Here is a 16,923-nt window from a genome sequence, read left to right as displayed (position 1 = left end):
AGCTGGAAACCTGCTGTTATCTTGGGGGTGTTTTGATGGAGAGCACTCCTCTCCCAGGCTGCTGCCACGTGCCCTCGGCTCACAGGTTCCTGCCACTGTGCTTGCAGGTACCAAAGCTCTCAGGCATGATCTGCTACGATGATTTGGTTCAATCAGTTCACAGCTGATCCATAACCCCTTGTGACCAGGTCTGAGCTCTGTCTGCACGGGCTTCATGCCAACATGATTGAAGAGGCAGAGCTTTGTACGCTTTTCCAGAGTCAAGTAGTATCTTTTATTTGCAGTTCATGGTGGGATGGAAGAAGTAATGCCTTCGACCTGAAGTATCCCAGGCAGCTCAGGCATAAAGAGGCAGCCATCCCTGTCGGGGGCTGTCTTGCATGCCTGCATCGGCTCCAGGATCTCTACATTATCCAGCTCCTCCTGGAGACGGTCAATGTATTGAATGATCTCTTTGACACGGTTGCGGTTTCTGTCAATCTCGTTTTGGAAAGCCTGAACAGATTGAAGCCAAGCAGTGAACCTGCAGGTTTGTCAGGGTCCCTGGCGCACAGAGGGCTCCAGCAAAGGCTACAGAGCATCCTTCCTAGCAGTGTCCCCACCACCTGGGCCAGATCCATCTGTGCCCCATCCCCCTGAGCATGAGGGTCTCTTACCTTCTCTGTCACAGAGGCCTGCCAGCGGTAGGTATTGCTGAGGATGTTGCTCTCTCGCTTATCAATCTTCAGCAGGCGGATGCCATGGGACGCGTTGACTGCATCGACAATGGTGGTTTTGTCCACAAGAAGCTAGGAGGTAACGTGACAGGATGAGAGGAGGGGGTGGGCGTGCAGCGAAAGCAGCAGAGCTCACAACTAGCAGCACAGTAACGGCAGTGCTCAGGGGGAGAAAATCAGCCCTCTGTTTGACTGACAAAGCCCCAGTCATTGGGATGAATCCAGTGCTTTACCTTTCACAAGGATGTGTCTGGGCCTCTCTAGGGAGTAATGGAGTATTATCCCTAGTACAGGTGGGGAAACTGAGGCAGCACCCTCGGCCTCACCTGCTAGAACTGGGAGCAAATGCCTGCTGCTGAGTGCTCCACTGCAGGCAGTGCTGCCTTGCAGCACATGTCAGGGTCCTGTGGGCAGCTGGTGCTGAAGCAAGGCTGCATATGCTCCAGCACGCCTGGGCCAGCATGTGTGGGAAGTGGAAAATTGCACTTGGAAAGGTCTCTTGCACTGGTGGTGCTGGCTGTAAATCTTCATTTTTGGAAAGTCCCAGCTCCTAATCGAAGCAGTAACTTCCCCCTGCGGCTCTCAATAGAGGGTGGCTTCGCTAAACCATAATGACTCTCCTCCTGCAGCCAAGTGCTGCTGCTGAACAAATGAAGATTGCTTCTCCCTGGAAATGGATGGCAGTGAGGCAAAATGGGTGCACAGCAACGGTGCGTAACTGCAGCCATCTGCACAGGCCATAAAGCAGGGAGGTCCCCCAGGGAGGGGGCTGAGGGGTCTGTTTTGTGTCTGTCAGCTCTTGATTACCTGGAGTAACGGGGGGCTGGGATAATCTGGACAAGAGTAAAACCACTGTGAATGCAAAACTCGAGTCATTTAGTCACTAAATGAAGGAATAACAGAGGCGAAAAGGTCAGCAGTGTTGCTGACTGGAGCACTGCAACGATCTTTTGTGCTTTCTGAAAGGCTCCTGGGATCTTTGCTATCACAGCAAGACTGAGGGCTCAGCGGAAGGCTCCGTATAAAATGTCATGTCCTGCCTTCAGATCAGCTCATGGGCTGGGGAGCTCTAGGAAGGGCTTTTGAAATCACGGAGGCAAACAGAGCCCCAGTGCAAGAAAGTCAGAGCGGTGCTTGGATTCTCCTGGGGGAGCAGGGACAATCGGAACAAAACCAGCTGTGAGTGTAGCAAAGATGCTGCTTAAGTGCCGACTGGGTTGGGGCTGTCTGGAAATCAGCCAGGGAAGTGAGTTGTGCTGGAGGCAGGAGAGAGACTTGCTCAGCACCTCTTCTGGGCTGCTGCCACCAGCTCTGGCAGCACCCAGGGAAACCTGCAGTGCAGCTATCCTCTGTTCTAGTCAGCAGAGATGTCCGGCGGCACTGCAATTCAGCCAAGTGGCTGGAGCCTCTTGGGAGGAGGTTACGCTCTGGTTTAGGCATGGCTCTACCAGTACTGAGCCTCCTGGAAATCCTGTCCCTTCAGAGAGAGACTGTGGCCTTGCTGACTGTCTAGCAGAGATGGACTTTTTTGGTGCCCTCACCATTTGAACATCAGCTGGCAAATCCTTATCAAGCTCATTCTTGACTGATTTCTCCAGTGTCATGATGCAGATCTCCAGCAGCTTTTCATGGTGACGGTTTTCCAGGTCCCGGCACTGGGTCATCGTACAGAAGATGGTTAAGGAAAAAAGCTGACCACACCACTCACTTAAATTGATTAAATGATCTCCTGTAACTAGAGACCGAGTGTGCGCCCAGTGGGCCCCCGCAGGAAAAAGCCTGGCTGCTGCCAGAAGCTGCTGTGATGTCAGGATATGCACTTTCTGCTCTTAATCACACACCGGGTCTCATCCTTACTGCCATATATTATGCAGAACTGAGAGGGGGCCAAGGTTTGCAAAGGAAATTGAAGGCGGCTTCCCAGGATATAAACTAAGCTCTGAATACGGTGCAATTATTTGCACCAGGCTAACAGATTTCTGTATTTAGTGTAACCTGTCACTGAAGCACTTTGGTATTCTCATCTCACTATGAGAAAACTTCAACAACACAAAAATGAAGGCCATTTACAGAAACTTTAATAAGAATTGTAGGTATTCCATTGGCTGCTGCGGCAATATATATAGGAGACAGACTAACAAGATCTTCCCAGGGTTTTGTCATGGCTGTATGGAGAAGAAAGGGAGATTCAAGATTCCCAAGTGGGAGAAAGCTGGTAAAGTCCTACAGACTTCTAGCACAGAAGAACTTAGATCCTTTTGTGCTCTCCAGAGTATCCACAGAAAGAAGCTGGGCACCTTAAATGACCATTCCTAGAAAGCTGGGAGAAGATATTTTCCGTTGATTAAAAAAAAACAACAAACCACCATAAAATTCTAAACTGATGGCTCATTTCTGGATTTAGAAGCAAGGTATACATACGTCACTGGGAAGTCCAGGCCAACGTATTAAAAGGATATATCCCTTTAACATTTTCAATCAATGTTGATGCTGTGACAGCAATGTTTCCTTTAAAATCCTTTATTTGTTCCTTAAGAGAGGGAAGAAGAGGAAATATTACAATGAAAACTTGCATAAAGATAAAAGGGACTCAGGGAGTCTAGGAGGGGTCTACAATTGATTATAATTTGGGCTCACTGCTGTTATTAGCACATTCAGAAACAACTGTCTCAAACATTTGAAGTGTTTTGAAAGTGCTGCAAGATTTTCTTTCCTCCTTCAGGGAGAGAAAATCAGAATCAATTTATTGGAGGGAAGCTGACTGAATTATACCTTTAACTGGTGTCCGGAGCAAGCCAGCTGACCCTTTTGTACCCTCACCTAAGCAATGCATGGAGAGGGCTGTACTCCCGTGTACTGCCATGCTGCAGTCTCCTTGTGTGCATGAAGAGCCTCTTGTCAGAAGCATAACCAATGCCTGGGCTCACTGCTGCTTTTCTTTTAGTCCTCAGAAATTAAAATTGCTGCTGCCTATTACCTCTCTCAAAGATGGCTGATGGAGAATCTGTGAAGTGTTGCCCTTAGATGTCTCGATAACAACAGTTCAAATACAGCCACCCGAATCCTGCAAATCCAGAAAGGCACACAGGGAGAAACGCTTCTGCTCAGTCCATCAGTGACTGCAGATATGTGAGGACCAATTCAGAAAAGGCAAGATCCTAATGCTGTGAGGAATCCATTTTAAGCTGCTGCTTTCTGTCATGCACATTCACAAAAGTAAACTGCTGCATCTGCTTGCACACAGGCCACAGCTCCTGCCTGCTAATTTTTAATTTTTATTTTATTTTTTTTAATGAAGATGCACATTAGCAGCCCTGCCCTAGTTTTTGAGGAAAAGTCTGGGGAGAAAAAAGGCAGCTATTATGCAAGCAAATGCAGTAAGCTGAGCAGGAATGTGTGTAATCTTATTCATAGCAAAGATCAGCTTCAAAGAGTTACACCTCTAGAATCCCAAATGCATATTCCATGTTATGCAGCGACTTCTGTATGCAGACCTATAAAACAACTGAATGACTTCAAGTCCCTTTCTCTAAAGTCGAAGCAGTCAGCTTGGATAGATGTGAAGGACATAACCTGCTCTGCTCTGAGAAACAGAAATCTGTTGCAATGTATCAATGGGGCTTGATCTCACCCAAGATCAACTTTGAACAGAGAAAGAATAAGATGGAGACAAAACATCAGCCTGACAGGAGCCCCCTCTTCGTGCAATGAGCTACGAAACAGAGGGCTGCAGCAGCAGAAGAGTGACCCCCTCACATTCTGGATGTGAGGTCTCACAGGTATGTGCTTGACCCTTACCTCCAGATGGTCAGCTATCAGCATTTCCAAGGTCATGAGTGCTTCTGACAGCTGAAGTATGTCCTCCTTGTACTTGGCTCGTTTAGACTCAGCAATATCATAACTACTGGCATTATGAATCTCATCCAGCCTCTAAACACAGAGATACATAAATTACTTATAGTTTGTGTTCAGCATTCCATTGCAATTTAATTAACTTGTTACATATTTGAGAAAAGTTCCTGCTGATGATTAGCTGAAATGAAATGTGATGATTCAGGAAGTCTCCAGATTTACATACTGGGTAGTCAACAGTGCTGAGGTGTGCTACTGCACTAACGATCCAGAGGCAATGCAGTGGAATTGGTGAAAACGTTTCCTCATCCTCCAGTCAGCAGAAGACTGTGCCCCTTCTATGCTTCCAACTTTGGTTCCCCTTCTAACACATTTCAAGTAAAAAAAAAAAAAAAAAAATTGATTCTTGACATCGCTGGCCGTGAAGAAGAGATTAACTATTACTTCATAGAAAGAAATGCAGGGCTAAATCCTGATCCCCTTCATGTCAAGGAGAATCTTGATTGACTTCCATAGGGTTGGGAGTTAGTATTCTGAATATGGAATACCTATCATTGCCTGCCTTCCTCTTACAGCAAGGATTTATTGCCCTTCAGAATTAAATATTGACGTCAGGTTTGTATCAGGCAAGATTTATGATTTCTTGGATAAAAAAATCCTCTTGTGCTGAGCAATATATTATTTTCAAGTCTGTTCAAAATAAGTTAACAGTCAAGTGTTAAAAGGAGGGGAAAAAATATGCATTTAAAGATGTCTAATCCACTTCTGAGAGTGAATGGAATGAGCTAGAATTGAGAATTCGGATGAAAACCATTGCCAAGACTTGTGTCTGAAAATGGACTAGATTACCCAAACTTTGCAGAGTTAACAGGAGGGAAGGGGAAAGCAAGGCATCTTCTTTTCTAATCTAAACGAGCTAGAAGCTCAAAAAGCTCCACAAGCCGTTCAAGCCACGCTGCTGGGAGCAGTAACTTCAAACTTCAAGGCCTTTAATGCTTCTTCGTTCCTTAACCAACTTCAGAGAGCAGAGTTATTTTACAGGTTACCCAAGCTTACGTGAAAGGATCACAGTGACACAAGCAGCCCCTAAGGATGGCTTACAGATCTCAGCCTGCTGGGACCTCTGCACCTCTAGAACTCCTCCGGTAATTTTAAATGAATGGGGAAATGCTGTTAAAATACACTGTTCAGTTTTGACACCAATTTCTCCAGTATTTATATGAAAACTGTTAAGGTGACCGCTGTGTCCTGTTCTTGCAGCTCAATCCATAGCTGAGCCTGCAGGTCATCAAAGACGAAAGGCCAAAATCTGGCCTCAGCCATGTTTCTTTGGCTTTGATTTTTGGGGGGGTTTGTTGGTTTTTTTTTTTTGTTTTAGTGGAGTTTGTTTTGTTTGATTGATTGTTTTGTTTTTTTAATGTGAGATATATTGGGAATTCAAGTGCAAGTTAACTGAATGTGCATCACCATCTTTCTAAGTTGCCTTCTGGTAAGGCTGCAAATTCGTGTCCGACTGGAATTGATGGAGTTAATTTGCCAACATGAGTCAGCAAGGTTCAAGGACCTGGGAGCAGAGTGACTCAGCAGGCTGCCAGCATGTGACAAGGCACCTAAATAAAAGTGACCTGGTTTTCAAAGGGAGCCAGCGCTCGTGACTGCCTGGTGTCAGTTGTCAGGGACTTGCTCTGCTCAGCTGAAAGTGTTACCAGGCTTTAGCCCCCTTCCCCCGCTCCCCCCCCCCCCCCCCCCCCACTTATTTTTTCTGTGAAAACAAAATAATGATCCAGCTATTATACATGGTTAGAAAGGGATCCAGCTAGAAGCTACGCCCTTAGCAGCCACAATGGGTGGCTGTAGTTGAGCAGAATGAAAAAAGATAGTTTCTACTTTGAAAAGACTAGAAATACATTACAATAACTTTATCTAATTTTTTTGTTAAAGTTCTTTGAGCTGTTGATGACAAAATGAACTGAAGCAGAAAATTACTTGGAAACAAACTGAATACCCTGCAATCTCCTTCCTTTCTTCCCCATTTTTCAATGAAGGAAGAGCTATTGGAGGCCTCAAAAAGAAGGAGAGTGGCATTAAATCTAATAAATCTATTTATGTATTTTAAATCGACTTCAGCAGAAATATTTAAACTAAAAGAAAGGTTGAGCATTTCCATTTTCTTAAAGACTGGTAATTTTTCTGGATGGCAAAAAAAAAAAGTACAAAACCCCCACCACATTTAACCACTTTTTTCCTACCTTTGTGGACAGTAAGATAACACTATGACATGTTAGTTTTGTCTTGCACTGAATTTCCAGTATAGAAAAGGGCTGTCAGTGTTAGCTGGTTATGGTTTACCCAAAGGCTTGAGATGTCAATCCCCAAATTCTTTTCCTACATAAAGTACTAAAACTCTTTCAACATTATGTTAATGACATTATATTAGCTAACACAACAGTTTTTCTTCGTATAGATTTATATTCTAAGAAACATGCAAAGAAAGTGAATGAGCACTGGAAGAGGCTGCCCAGAGGGGTTGTGGAATCTGCAACCTTGGAGGTATTCCGTAGCTGGCTGAATGTGGTCCTGGGCAGCCTGCTGTGGGTGGCCCTGCTTGAGCAGGGGGGTTGGACCAGGTGACTGTCTAGTCCCTTCCAACCTCAGCCTCTCTGATTCTGCCATTAGGGACCAAGTGCTGATTCCTATTACAGCAGTGTAAATCCAGAATCGTTTTCCTAATTTTATTTGAGTTACCATTACTTTCAGTGAAATTAAAAGCTGGGATATGATGTAGAGAAATCATGTCTCAAACAAACAAAAGTATAACATTACCCTTTTCTTCCGATTTTCAAAGTCTAGGATTATTTTCCTGCCTTCTTGCTGGTTGGCTGTTAATGCTTCATGAAGGCTTTTGTAGAAATCAGAGACTTCAGCTTCTCGGTTTTCATACTCTTTCAGACCATAGTTGAAAAGGTTCTCACAAACTGAGACAAACTCCTTCCTGTACGTGACACCAGAGTCAAGGTATTTTGCTTGTTCAGTGGAGCAACATACTATGTTCCTTCTACCTCTGCAAATCTGAGCAACAAGAGTTACAAGCTACTGTTCGGTAACCTCTGTGGTTTCTCACCAGGAGCAGCCTGCCAAGTATTCTGTCTGTGGCAGGCCTGGGTCACCCATTCACATTTTATGCATAGGATTTTGCTACCTTAAGGGTATGGAGAAAGCTATAGCAACTTGAGGGGGAAAAGGCCTTGAGGAAGAAAAGGAAATACATATCCTTCTCTGACTTTTCTGACATAACAGAGGAATAAAGCATACAACCCTATCTGTCTTCACAAGTGTGAATACAGTGCCTGCATAGTTAATAAATACAGCTCTGGAGCCTACAGCCAGAGCACAGAATAAACTACTGACTTGGTAGCATCACAAAAATAACGTCAATTTTTCTTCTGCTATTATCTTGGCAATGGAATTGTTTCTAGAGTCTATTGTAGTTAAGCTGTGATGCATTTTTCCCCAACAGTGTAATGCAATTTTAAGGAAGGTCAAGTTACTGGCCTTGACAATGCTCTATTAATCTGAATGAGAAAAGAAAAAAGAAAAAAAAGTGTCTGCTTTCTGATCTCCCGTGTAGGAGCAATGATCACAAAGAAGTGCTGGCCTGAAAACTTAAAGTTGCCAGCTCTGGCAGGTTATGAGATATGCGGCTCATATCATTCTGATTAGTCTGTTCCTATCTCCTACCACTTCAATTTCAACACGAGTTTAGCAACTGCGCTCTCACAATCTAACTGACAGAGATTTATCTTATAGCTCATTTTAAACTTTAAGTGGATTCCAGACTTAAGGAAAGTACAAAGCCTTGATTCTTGAAGGGTCAGGAAAGGCAGCTACCGAAATTGTGTTTGATTCAAGCAAAGGAAAAAGAATATGGTAATTACAATGGTGAGAATTTAAAACACTGGAATCTCATGACCTATTGGTGATAGAAACGAGTGGTTTTACAAATGGGATATTTCAAGCTGGGCTGGCCAGCTTGCCAGTAATATAAACCATTTGTTTGTAACCCTCATATTTCATGAGATATCAAGCATTACAGCTGTCAGTGGTCTCACGGTCTTGCAGTGTTTTTTTTGGTACCATTCCAAAATTGAACACAGACCATCTCAGATCTTAGATCAATGTGCCCTGGACAAAAGCAACAGATGAAGAGTCCCTCTGGATGCACCTCCTTCTTTTCTCAAGGCATTACGTTTTAGCTGTAGGTATTCCAAACCCAGGAAGGATATGCCTGCAGCAGTTCACCCACTCCAGGGAGGCAAGTCAGTTTGGCAGCTTCTGTATCCTCTGCATACATACTGTCAAACAGGAATGATCCATTCAGGTACTCAACAAAGGCTGTCTTTGAAGAGAATCAGAGCAAAATAAGTAAAATAAAGACTGCCAACAGGCTGCCAGTCCTCAGGATGTGTCTCTCTTCTAAGCACTTTACCAGTGGAGGGACACTGCTGCAGGTACAGTTACACCAACATGAGTCACAAGAGGACCCTGAAACTGGATTGAAAAGCATCCTGGTGGCTTTGCTTCTAGAACTCTCTAGCCTAAGGATAGAAACCACTGTTTAATCTTACATACAACTGCATATTGCAAGGCTATTAGGCCTTTCAGATAAGGAGTCAGTGGACTGTGCGGAGGGATGAGGTAAGAGCTGCAGGTGTCCTCCCTGTCACTGAACCTCCTCCTGCTCTTCAGTCGGTCTGATCTTCTGGAGGTCTGGAATAGACAGCCAGACCATAACTGCAAGCGTCATTCTGCCTGGTCTTGTTTCCAGTCTGTTCACAGGGCTACAGTGGTCTCAGAAAGCCCTGAACAGTTTAACCATAAAAATAATGGAAAGCATTAACTTTGTGTGAAGGAGAAAATAAAAAGTCACTGCCCATGAAAATGCTAACAGTTCCCTCAGACCTCTAATTTTCTTAATTCTCATGTCTAAATCTCATGTCAGGCTGATAAAATCCTCAGCTATGATTTACTATTTGGCTTCACAGGATCTGTATCTGTAGTTTCATTGTTCAGCCAGAACTACGCTCCCCCATGTCGTAGGTATTCCACAGCAGTTGCTGTTTTCATTCAAGAGATGAGATTCAGAGATCACAGAGATTAATCCTAGCCTTAGTTTTAGCACAGTTTATGTTAATCTCTCATTAAATCTTCAAGCAGGTAAAAAGAGAAGTCAATATGTGTTGTGCTGCTTTCTCCTGAGAAAATATACAACCAGCCAAAGATAACATACCTTGTGGTACTCCAGCTCTTTCTGCTTTGCCTGTTTTTCCTTCAGCTGAGCCAGGGCCTGAGCCTCCTCACTTTCCAACAGCTCAGTAAGATCTTGATACTTTAAAACTGCAACTTCTCGCTGAGAAATGCAAACAGAGAAAATATTTTTATTAGATTATCAAGCATCGCTTTACAAATCTGGGCATAAGCATTTGATCTTTTCAGAACATGCACTTGAGTGACATCTGCATCTCCATTTCTTTGTGGGCTTTTTATTAAACTACTTAGAAAGTTTCTGATCCATTCCTCATCCCATTTTTTGTTGGCATATTACTCTGCATTCAATAGATCTGAGCTGATACAGTCCCAGGAAAATTTTCTCTCCCCATTTCCTCATCTTTAGGGTTGTTTTTATTTTTTTAGCAGAAGGCCATGTTTAACTTCTAAAATTCGAACTTTGATATGATCAGCTAGCGCATTTAACACACTTACTAGGGAGAAGACAGCTCTTTGGAGGAGTGGATGGCAAGATAGTAGCAGGGACATGAACCTAATTAGCTTGAAACTGAAGCCTGACAAATTTAAGTATGCAATTCTATGATGTACTGTCTGTATGAGCAGGGACTGGACTCAATGACCTGGACAGCCCTATCAGCCCTATGGTAAGAGTAATGTGTATTCCAAGTACAGCTCTTCTCCGTGCCAAGCAAATTTACAATCAATCATGTTCTTTGGTTACTAAAAAAACCCAAACCCAAACAAAAAAACCCTTCTTTGTTCCTTTGAGCCCTGGGATCAAAAAGCAGTCCCATGTGTCACCAGTGCAGATGCACCGTCCTGTTCTCAGGAATCAAGAGTGGGAAGTGCATTTGATGACACCTGCTTGCCTGGAGAACCTGTCAGCCTGCTACTGAAACAGATTGCTCAGCAAGCAGCAGGACCACCAAGCTTCCTTTCCCCTGGATCTATATCTCGAGACTGATCTCCTCTGAGATTTTCTGATCTCTAAGAAGGCTTGCACTTACACTGCAGCCTCTCTGTGGCAACATTAACCAGGCCCCTCTCCCACACACAGCTGCTGATTTTCGCAAAATCTGTGAAGACATCATGCCTCTGACACCTCTACCCCGCTGTCAGATTTGATAGAATTTGGCCTACAGGTTCACAGCTGTTAGGTGGAGGCAGAATAAACACTGTGTGTTTCTGTAAGCCTAATTTCTGCAGAGAACCTGCCCCAAATGCTAGAATATTGCTGGCATACCAACAAAGCAAACGCTCTGTAAGATGCTGTTGCCCATTTTCACAAGCAGGGAATGCAGAAATGCTTACCATGGTGTCACACACGAGCCTGAAGTCCAAGTATACTAGGTCTGGAAGGTGTGCAACAACAAATAGCGTATACTGCTCATCATCACAGAGAGGGTTCCCAATGAGATTCAGTGTCCGTAAGTTTTTAAACCTCCTGAGATAGATCACCTATGCCATAGGGAAAGAGACGCTGTACTTCCTAGAGCTGGGGAAACCACAGCCTTAAAATTCATTGCTCTTACTACAATTATGTTACAATATATATCCTGCCCTGCTGCAAAACAGCAGGCATCATTAAATCAGTTTCTAATGCTTTCTGGAAAGGAAATGCTTAAATTTACATTGTGAATATATAAATGAAAAGTGTAGAGAGAAGGCAGATAGGGTGGACAAATCATGGGTCTTAGATTGGGAAACGGCCCTCAAAAGAACCCCAAATAAATCCTACTCTTCACTCCCTCCTTTTCTCAGATGTTGCTACTTACTCCTTTTCTAGCTTTCATGGGAACCAATAGGAATTTTGCCACAGCTGATGGCAGTAACAGAACCAGGCCCCCATGAGTCAATAATCTAACTAGAGAATTAGCTGTAGTATGTACTTTAACACCAGGACAGCTTACCAAAACAATAACTTAGACTACAGAGGCAGTGAAATCCTAAGCAGAATTTTCTACTCTAAGGAGGGGCTCGGACACAGTGGCAAATACCAGTTTTAGAATATTTGATCCCTTGACAGGGAACATTTGCAAAGACAGGGAGCACTCACATCTTGCAGAGTGGTCAGGTTATTCTTTCCTATAGAGAAAATCTGTAGCTCTTGCAACATGTCCATGTGCTCAATTTTAGATATTCTGTTATTGTAGAGACTGAGGTCTTGCAGTTTGACAAGGGTATCCAGGCCCTCAATTACTTCAATATTGTTGAAGGACAGGTCTAGGGAAGAGTCCAGAGATCCAAAGTTTTAACAAGAAAAAGTTAAACTATTTCTAGCAGAACACCCCGATTCAGATTTAGCCTGGCTCTCAATTTAGAAGTTTACATAATACGTACAGTATTTTCCTCAGGTGCGTTCAGTGTCCCACAGGAAAGGCTTGGCATTAAATCATCATTCATTCACATCTCCTCCTTGCAACTGTCCATGCAACTTTTAAATGAGAGGAACAGTTGGTATTCCATGCAGAGTCCACATACGCAACCTGAAAGTGATTTCTACCTTTATGGGGAAACCCAAAATACCAGAAAGGAGGTGGAGAACTGCCCTAAAAGGGCGGTAATTCTGTGACAAATTTGACACTCTTTGCCTTGTTTCTTGCAGACTCTTGCCTGCTACACCAATGCCCACTGTCATGGTCATTCCCATAGGACTAACACATGCCAGTTCCACACTTGGAACCACCCTGTTGTCAATGGAGGCATGCAAAGGCATATACTCACTTTAGTGATTTCACACACTGAAATTTCCTCTTATCCTGCCAGAACATCTATCCTAAGACCTACATTCATTGCCCTCAGGCCAGTACTGAGTAATTCAGGAGTCCAAAGACAGTTGATGAGGTTACCAGCTGTCTGCACCACCCCAGCCCCTGGATGGCCAAGACATTCATGCAGCAGCTGCTGAACCCCACAGCCTTTGGGCAAACGAAACCCATGAGTGTGCTTCAAAACACTCTGCTTACATTGTGGTGATCAGCTGTTGATTCACAAGTGCATGTCATCCGTGCAGCAGAACAGTGCAGACAACTGGGCGGAAGAACCCTTTAGACATTTCAGGATGTGCTTATGAACTGAAGCCCTGCATGCCATTTTCAAAGACGGCTGGATATATTTATACTGCCAGCCAGCAACGTGGCTGCAGTTCCCACATCCATAGCAGCAAGCTCACCAATCTGCCTAGCATCAAAACCTGCACCACTGTGGGATGTTGCTATCAGCATTCTGAGTTTTTAGTTGAAAGTACTCACCTAAGACTACAAGGATGGTCACTTCTTGGGACAACAATGATGACGAGCCCTTAAGCATATAGGGATAGAGGTAGTGGATTCTAGGCTCTGAAATGCCTGTGTTAACTTTGAAAACAGAATACCAGTTTCTAAATCACAGATGTGTTTCTGTAAATATTTCTGGAAGTCACCTCCAAATACAAGTACAAACCCTGGAAACAACCTTGAAATCTCAACTTCCTGTTCCTGCCACACCAAATGGATTAAAACCAGCTTGTAAACATTTGAAGGATTGTTTTGCAGCTCTGATATTCAAGCATTTTGATAGCTGACAGTCAAATGAGGAAACACACAGGCAGCCGACAGCCTTCCATGGGAAAGCTCCTACAAGTCGTGTTTGAGGAGGAATGCAACACCCTGGCTTTATTGCAGATTACTTTATACCTGCGAAGGCATCCAGCCTCATATGCCTGTATCTTACCGAGCCATACAAGGTGAACCAGACTGTCCAGAGCTTCTATCTTCTCAATGACATTGTTGTCCAGCTGCAGTTTAGTCAGATTCTCAAACTGCCACAGATTATCAATCTGTAGGATATCTAAAGCCACAGAAAAAAAGTAAAAGAAAACTGTTTTTCACATGCTTTCAGTTTAGCAGACACACTATCTTGCACAAGGAAAACACGTCCAGTTTTACCTCAGAAATGATTTCCAGCAGATTATGATAGCATGTGATGACTGCCCTAGAGAGCTGAGAGGTCCACTGGCTGGACAAGATTTCAATGAAACAGCCTAGTTAACCTCAGTGTCCTGCTCCAGCACACACTGCTCATCAGCAATGCCAATGAGTCACTGAGGGGATGCTGACTACGGCCCAGCAGTCAAGAGTGGCTTTATGAATCCACTTCTAGGAGGTCTTGACCTTCATTTTCCTTTCCAGCTCCAAGAGGGAGGTTTGGGATGAGTGCTTTTCTCCGCATTTGCAGGCTAGTGTTGGCCAGCTACTGCTTTTGTAAATTACTCCCCTGCTCCTGGGATTTTCATCACAGGGGAGTAAGTTGGGGTCTACTCTTTCTGTGAAGGCTGCAGTTTAGAACTAATCAATATCCCTGCATTTAGCTTTCTCCAAAAACAGAATCACAAGGGCAGGCAGTTTGGCACAACAGCAAAACATTAGCACCAAGGTGACAGAAAATACAGAACATTCTCTTTACCCCCTCAATGGCTTCCCAGAAGACTTCATTAGCTGCTCTGCTGCTCTCGTTGTTTAGTGAGTTCAGAGTAAAGCAAGGAATTGCACATCCAAAATACTCACAGAGTTCTGTATTTTCTATTTGCAAACACACACATGCAGGATCAGGTAACAGGGAGTCTCTCCTAAGGAACTGAACTAATACACTTACTATTTTACTGGAGTACACAATGAATAATCAAAAGCAGATTTTTGCCCATGAAATTACATATCCTCAAAATACTCAAATATTGACCCAAATGTTCTTCCTTTTCATTTTCTGAATGCAAGTTTACGACTGGTTTGACAGCAAGAGGCAAGCTGTGATAATGCTACAGATGACCAGAGGAAGCCACTGAACTGGACTGTAATCACCACAATCTACAAAATAGCTCTCACATAATCGCTGGCTATGACGGAGCCTGCCCAGGGTTTGATTTGTCCACGTAGAGAAGGGCCCAATAGGCCTGTGGCCTGTAGGTGTCACCACAATATAAATGTTAAATAAGAATAGCAGTGACAGTAATAGCGCAAAGTTAAGCAGCTTTAAGTTACCCATCAGCAAAAGCACCCAGCTCTCTGTAATGAAACTACTTCATACAGGTATGACTAAAAATGTAAGTTCAGACGTCACTTTTCATGTAATAAATCCAAGCTAATCATGATTGTTTAATTGCCAGTTAGCCACTTCATGCTTAATTCTATTACCCTCTAACAAAAGAAGAGGTAAGTATATATTCTGCTACTCACTTCTAAAACTAAGCTGTAGCTCCGTCACATTCTTAAAGTTAATATCTTCCCTTTTGGCAAGCTTTCTTTTGTCTTCTGGATACTGTTCTTCAATGGCTTTCTGAACCATTTCATCATCAATAACGTTTGGCTCAATGCTATTGTATAAGTGACTCATTTTCAGATGGTAACAGCCTTAAAGGACAGAAAAGAAAAATAAATAAAATGACTGCCTGGCTACTATTTCCAACATCCATTGAACAGGCATGACAATTCCAAGGAATTAAGAGCGCAGCTGAGCATCAGGAAGATTAATACCTCACAGCTGCTATCAAAGCCTTGACTTTTATCATGACATCATTGATTCAACTTTAAGCACAGCTTCACACCCGCAGCACTGTAAAATGGCCAGGCATGCTCCACACCACATTTGAGTGTTTGCCATGAACAATGCCAGAATTTGGCCAGATAAATAGACCAGGAAACGAGGCCCTGTGCAGCACCTATGAACAGCAATGGTCCATCGCATGGCAATCACCTGCTGCTGAAACCCATCTTCATGAAGAGGGCATGTTCAAGGCCCTGTGCACCATGTAATCTAGTTTTAAAATGTAAGTTTGTCATTATAAGCAGGTTTGATTTATAGAGTAAGAGGCATGTATTTTTAGCGCAGTAACAGGTCACTAAATTTTAAACACCAACATCATAATAAAAGTGAAAACAAATTTGAGGAAGGAGGAAAATTTATAAACAATAACAGCAATTTTCTGACGAAGGCACTTAAGGCAGATCCATAGCAAAGGCTGTCTAGTTCAGTCAATACACAGCACTGCACACAAACACATTCGTTTTAAGAAACATACAATTCTATCAGTCAAAACTTTCTGTCCTGGCTTTGTCATTTAAATATCCCTTAAGGTTGCCCAGGAGGCAATGAGACTACTCATCTTTCTGAAATTCTGCACAGATAATGAATCAGTATGAAGGCCAGGAATTGTCAAACTTTTGGTTGCATGAGATGGCTGTAATTGTGGAAGTTCTGCTGACTTTTTTGCACAGGAGGACAGTAAGGATAAACATCTGGGTTTAGAGGGTTCTTTCTTTGTCATGGCTTTTAATTTACAAACGCAACCTCTCTCTGCCTGCGTGCAGGACAAACCGAGGAGTAGCAGGTACTGGGTTTATTCATCCGTGATCTGCCAGATTTTCTGCTTTCCTTGTATTCGTCCATCCTTTCCTGAGCCAGTGCCGGTTCCACAGAGCAAATCACAGGACGAGGTCAGCACCCCGCGGTGGCCACAGCGCGGCCCTCGGTGCGGCCACTGGGGCCAGAAGTCGCCGCTGAGAGCGAGCCGCGGCCCAGGCCCGGGCAGCTGCGCCACGTCCCCGACACCCCTCGGCGCTGCCGGGCCAGGGGCGGGGACCCTGACTCTGACCTGGGTGGGCTGCCGCCCTCCCCCCGGGACCCATCCAGGGCCAGATCCCGGCCCCTCAGGCCTCTCACCCACGGGTTCCCGAGGCTCCAGGCCCGCTCCGCTCCTCCGGCCCTGCCTCCACTCGCGGCTCGGCGCCGGCTGCTAAGGAAGCCCAGGCACGTTGCTAAGGGAGACCACGTGACAGGTTCAACCGCCAATGGTCAGGGAGTGGGTGGGAAGGCTGGCGACTAATCAGAGCGCGAGAAATCCGTGTCAGCCAATCAGCTCCGGCACAGTGCCCTCGGGGCGGGAGGAGGCTCGTATGATCGACGTTTCTTTTGCCCAATAATATTAGCGAATGGTTTGGCTGTTGCCCAATGGAGAATGGCACTAGTGGTGTCTCTGCTATCCATCAACCGGAGGGCGTGGAAAGGGCCGGGATTACCGCGGAGGCGGGCCTCTCAC

The 16,923-nt window shown here is 44.3% G+C and overlaps 1 protein-coding gene across 3 annotated transcripts; it reads right to left on the bottom strand.

Moving 5' to 3' along the window:
* Window positions 1–81: 81 nt before the first annotated feature.
* On the bottom strand, window positions 82–16,659 carry DRC3 (dynein regulatory complex subunit 3). 3 transcript variants are annotated; one of them, XM_040592477.1, is made up of 13 exons: window positions 16,548–16,659; window positions 15,065–15,238; window positions 13,566–13,682; window positions 11,911–12,077; window positions 11,166–11,312; window positions 9,856–9,975; window positions 8,852–8,964; window positions 7,392–7,566; window positions 4,515–4,646; window positions 3,176–3,246; window positions 2,258–2,381; window positions 657–788; window positions 82–495 (listed from the first exon to the last, which is right to left on the bottom strand). In XM_040592477.1, the coding sequence occupies exons 2-13, from the start codon at window positions 15,219–15,221 to the stop codon at window positions 286–288; spliced, it is 1,665 nt and encodes a 554-aa protein (XP_040448411.1). In that variant the 5' UTR covers window positions 15,222–15,238; window positions 16,548–16,659; the 3' UTR covers window positions 82–285. The 3 variants fall into 3 exon arrangements, with proteins under 3 accessions (XP_040448411.1, XP_040448409.1, XP_040448408.1); XM_040592475.1 differs by lacking the exons at window positions 7,392–7,566; window positions 8,852–8,964; XM_040592474.1 differs by lacking the exons at window positions 7,392–7,566; window positions 8,852–8,964 and having other exon boundaries at window positions 304–788.
* Between the last annotated feature and the right edge of the window lie 264 nt (window positions 16,660–16,923).

This window comes from Falco naumanni, chromosome 4, assembly GCF_017639655.2.
Source record: "Falco naumanni isolate bFalNau1 chromosome 4, bFalNau1.pat, whole genome shotgun sequence".
In the NCBI taxonomy this organism is placed as follows: domain Eukaryota; kingdom Metazoa; phylum Chordata; class Aves; order Falconiformes; family Falconidae; genus Falco; species Falco naumanni.
The sequence above is the reverse complement of the archived record's forward strand: the minus strand, read 5'-3'. Positions and strand labels throughout refer to the sequence as shown.

What these genes read in the sequence shown, in the direction of transcription:
- DRC3 (XM_040592477.1), bottom strand. Translation starts at nt 15,221, where the DNA reads ATGAGTCACTTATACAATAGCATTGAGCCAAACGTTATTGATGATGAA. An exon ending in GGTTCACCTTGTATGGCTCG is followed by an intron (nt 12,078 to 13,565) that starts GTAAGATACAGG and finishes ACTCTTCCCTAG; the next exon opens with ACCTGTCCTTCAACAATATT. An exon ending in GGCTCGTGTGTGACACCATG is followed by an intron (nt 9,976 to 11,165) that starts GTAAGCATTTCT and finishes TGCATTTCTCAG; the next exon opens with CGAGAAGTTGCAGTTTTAAA.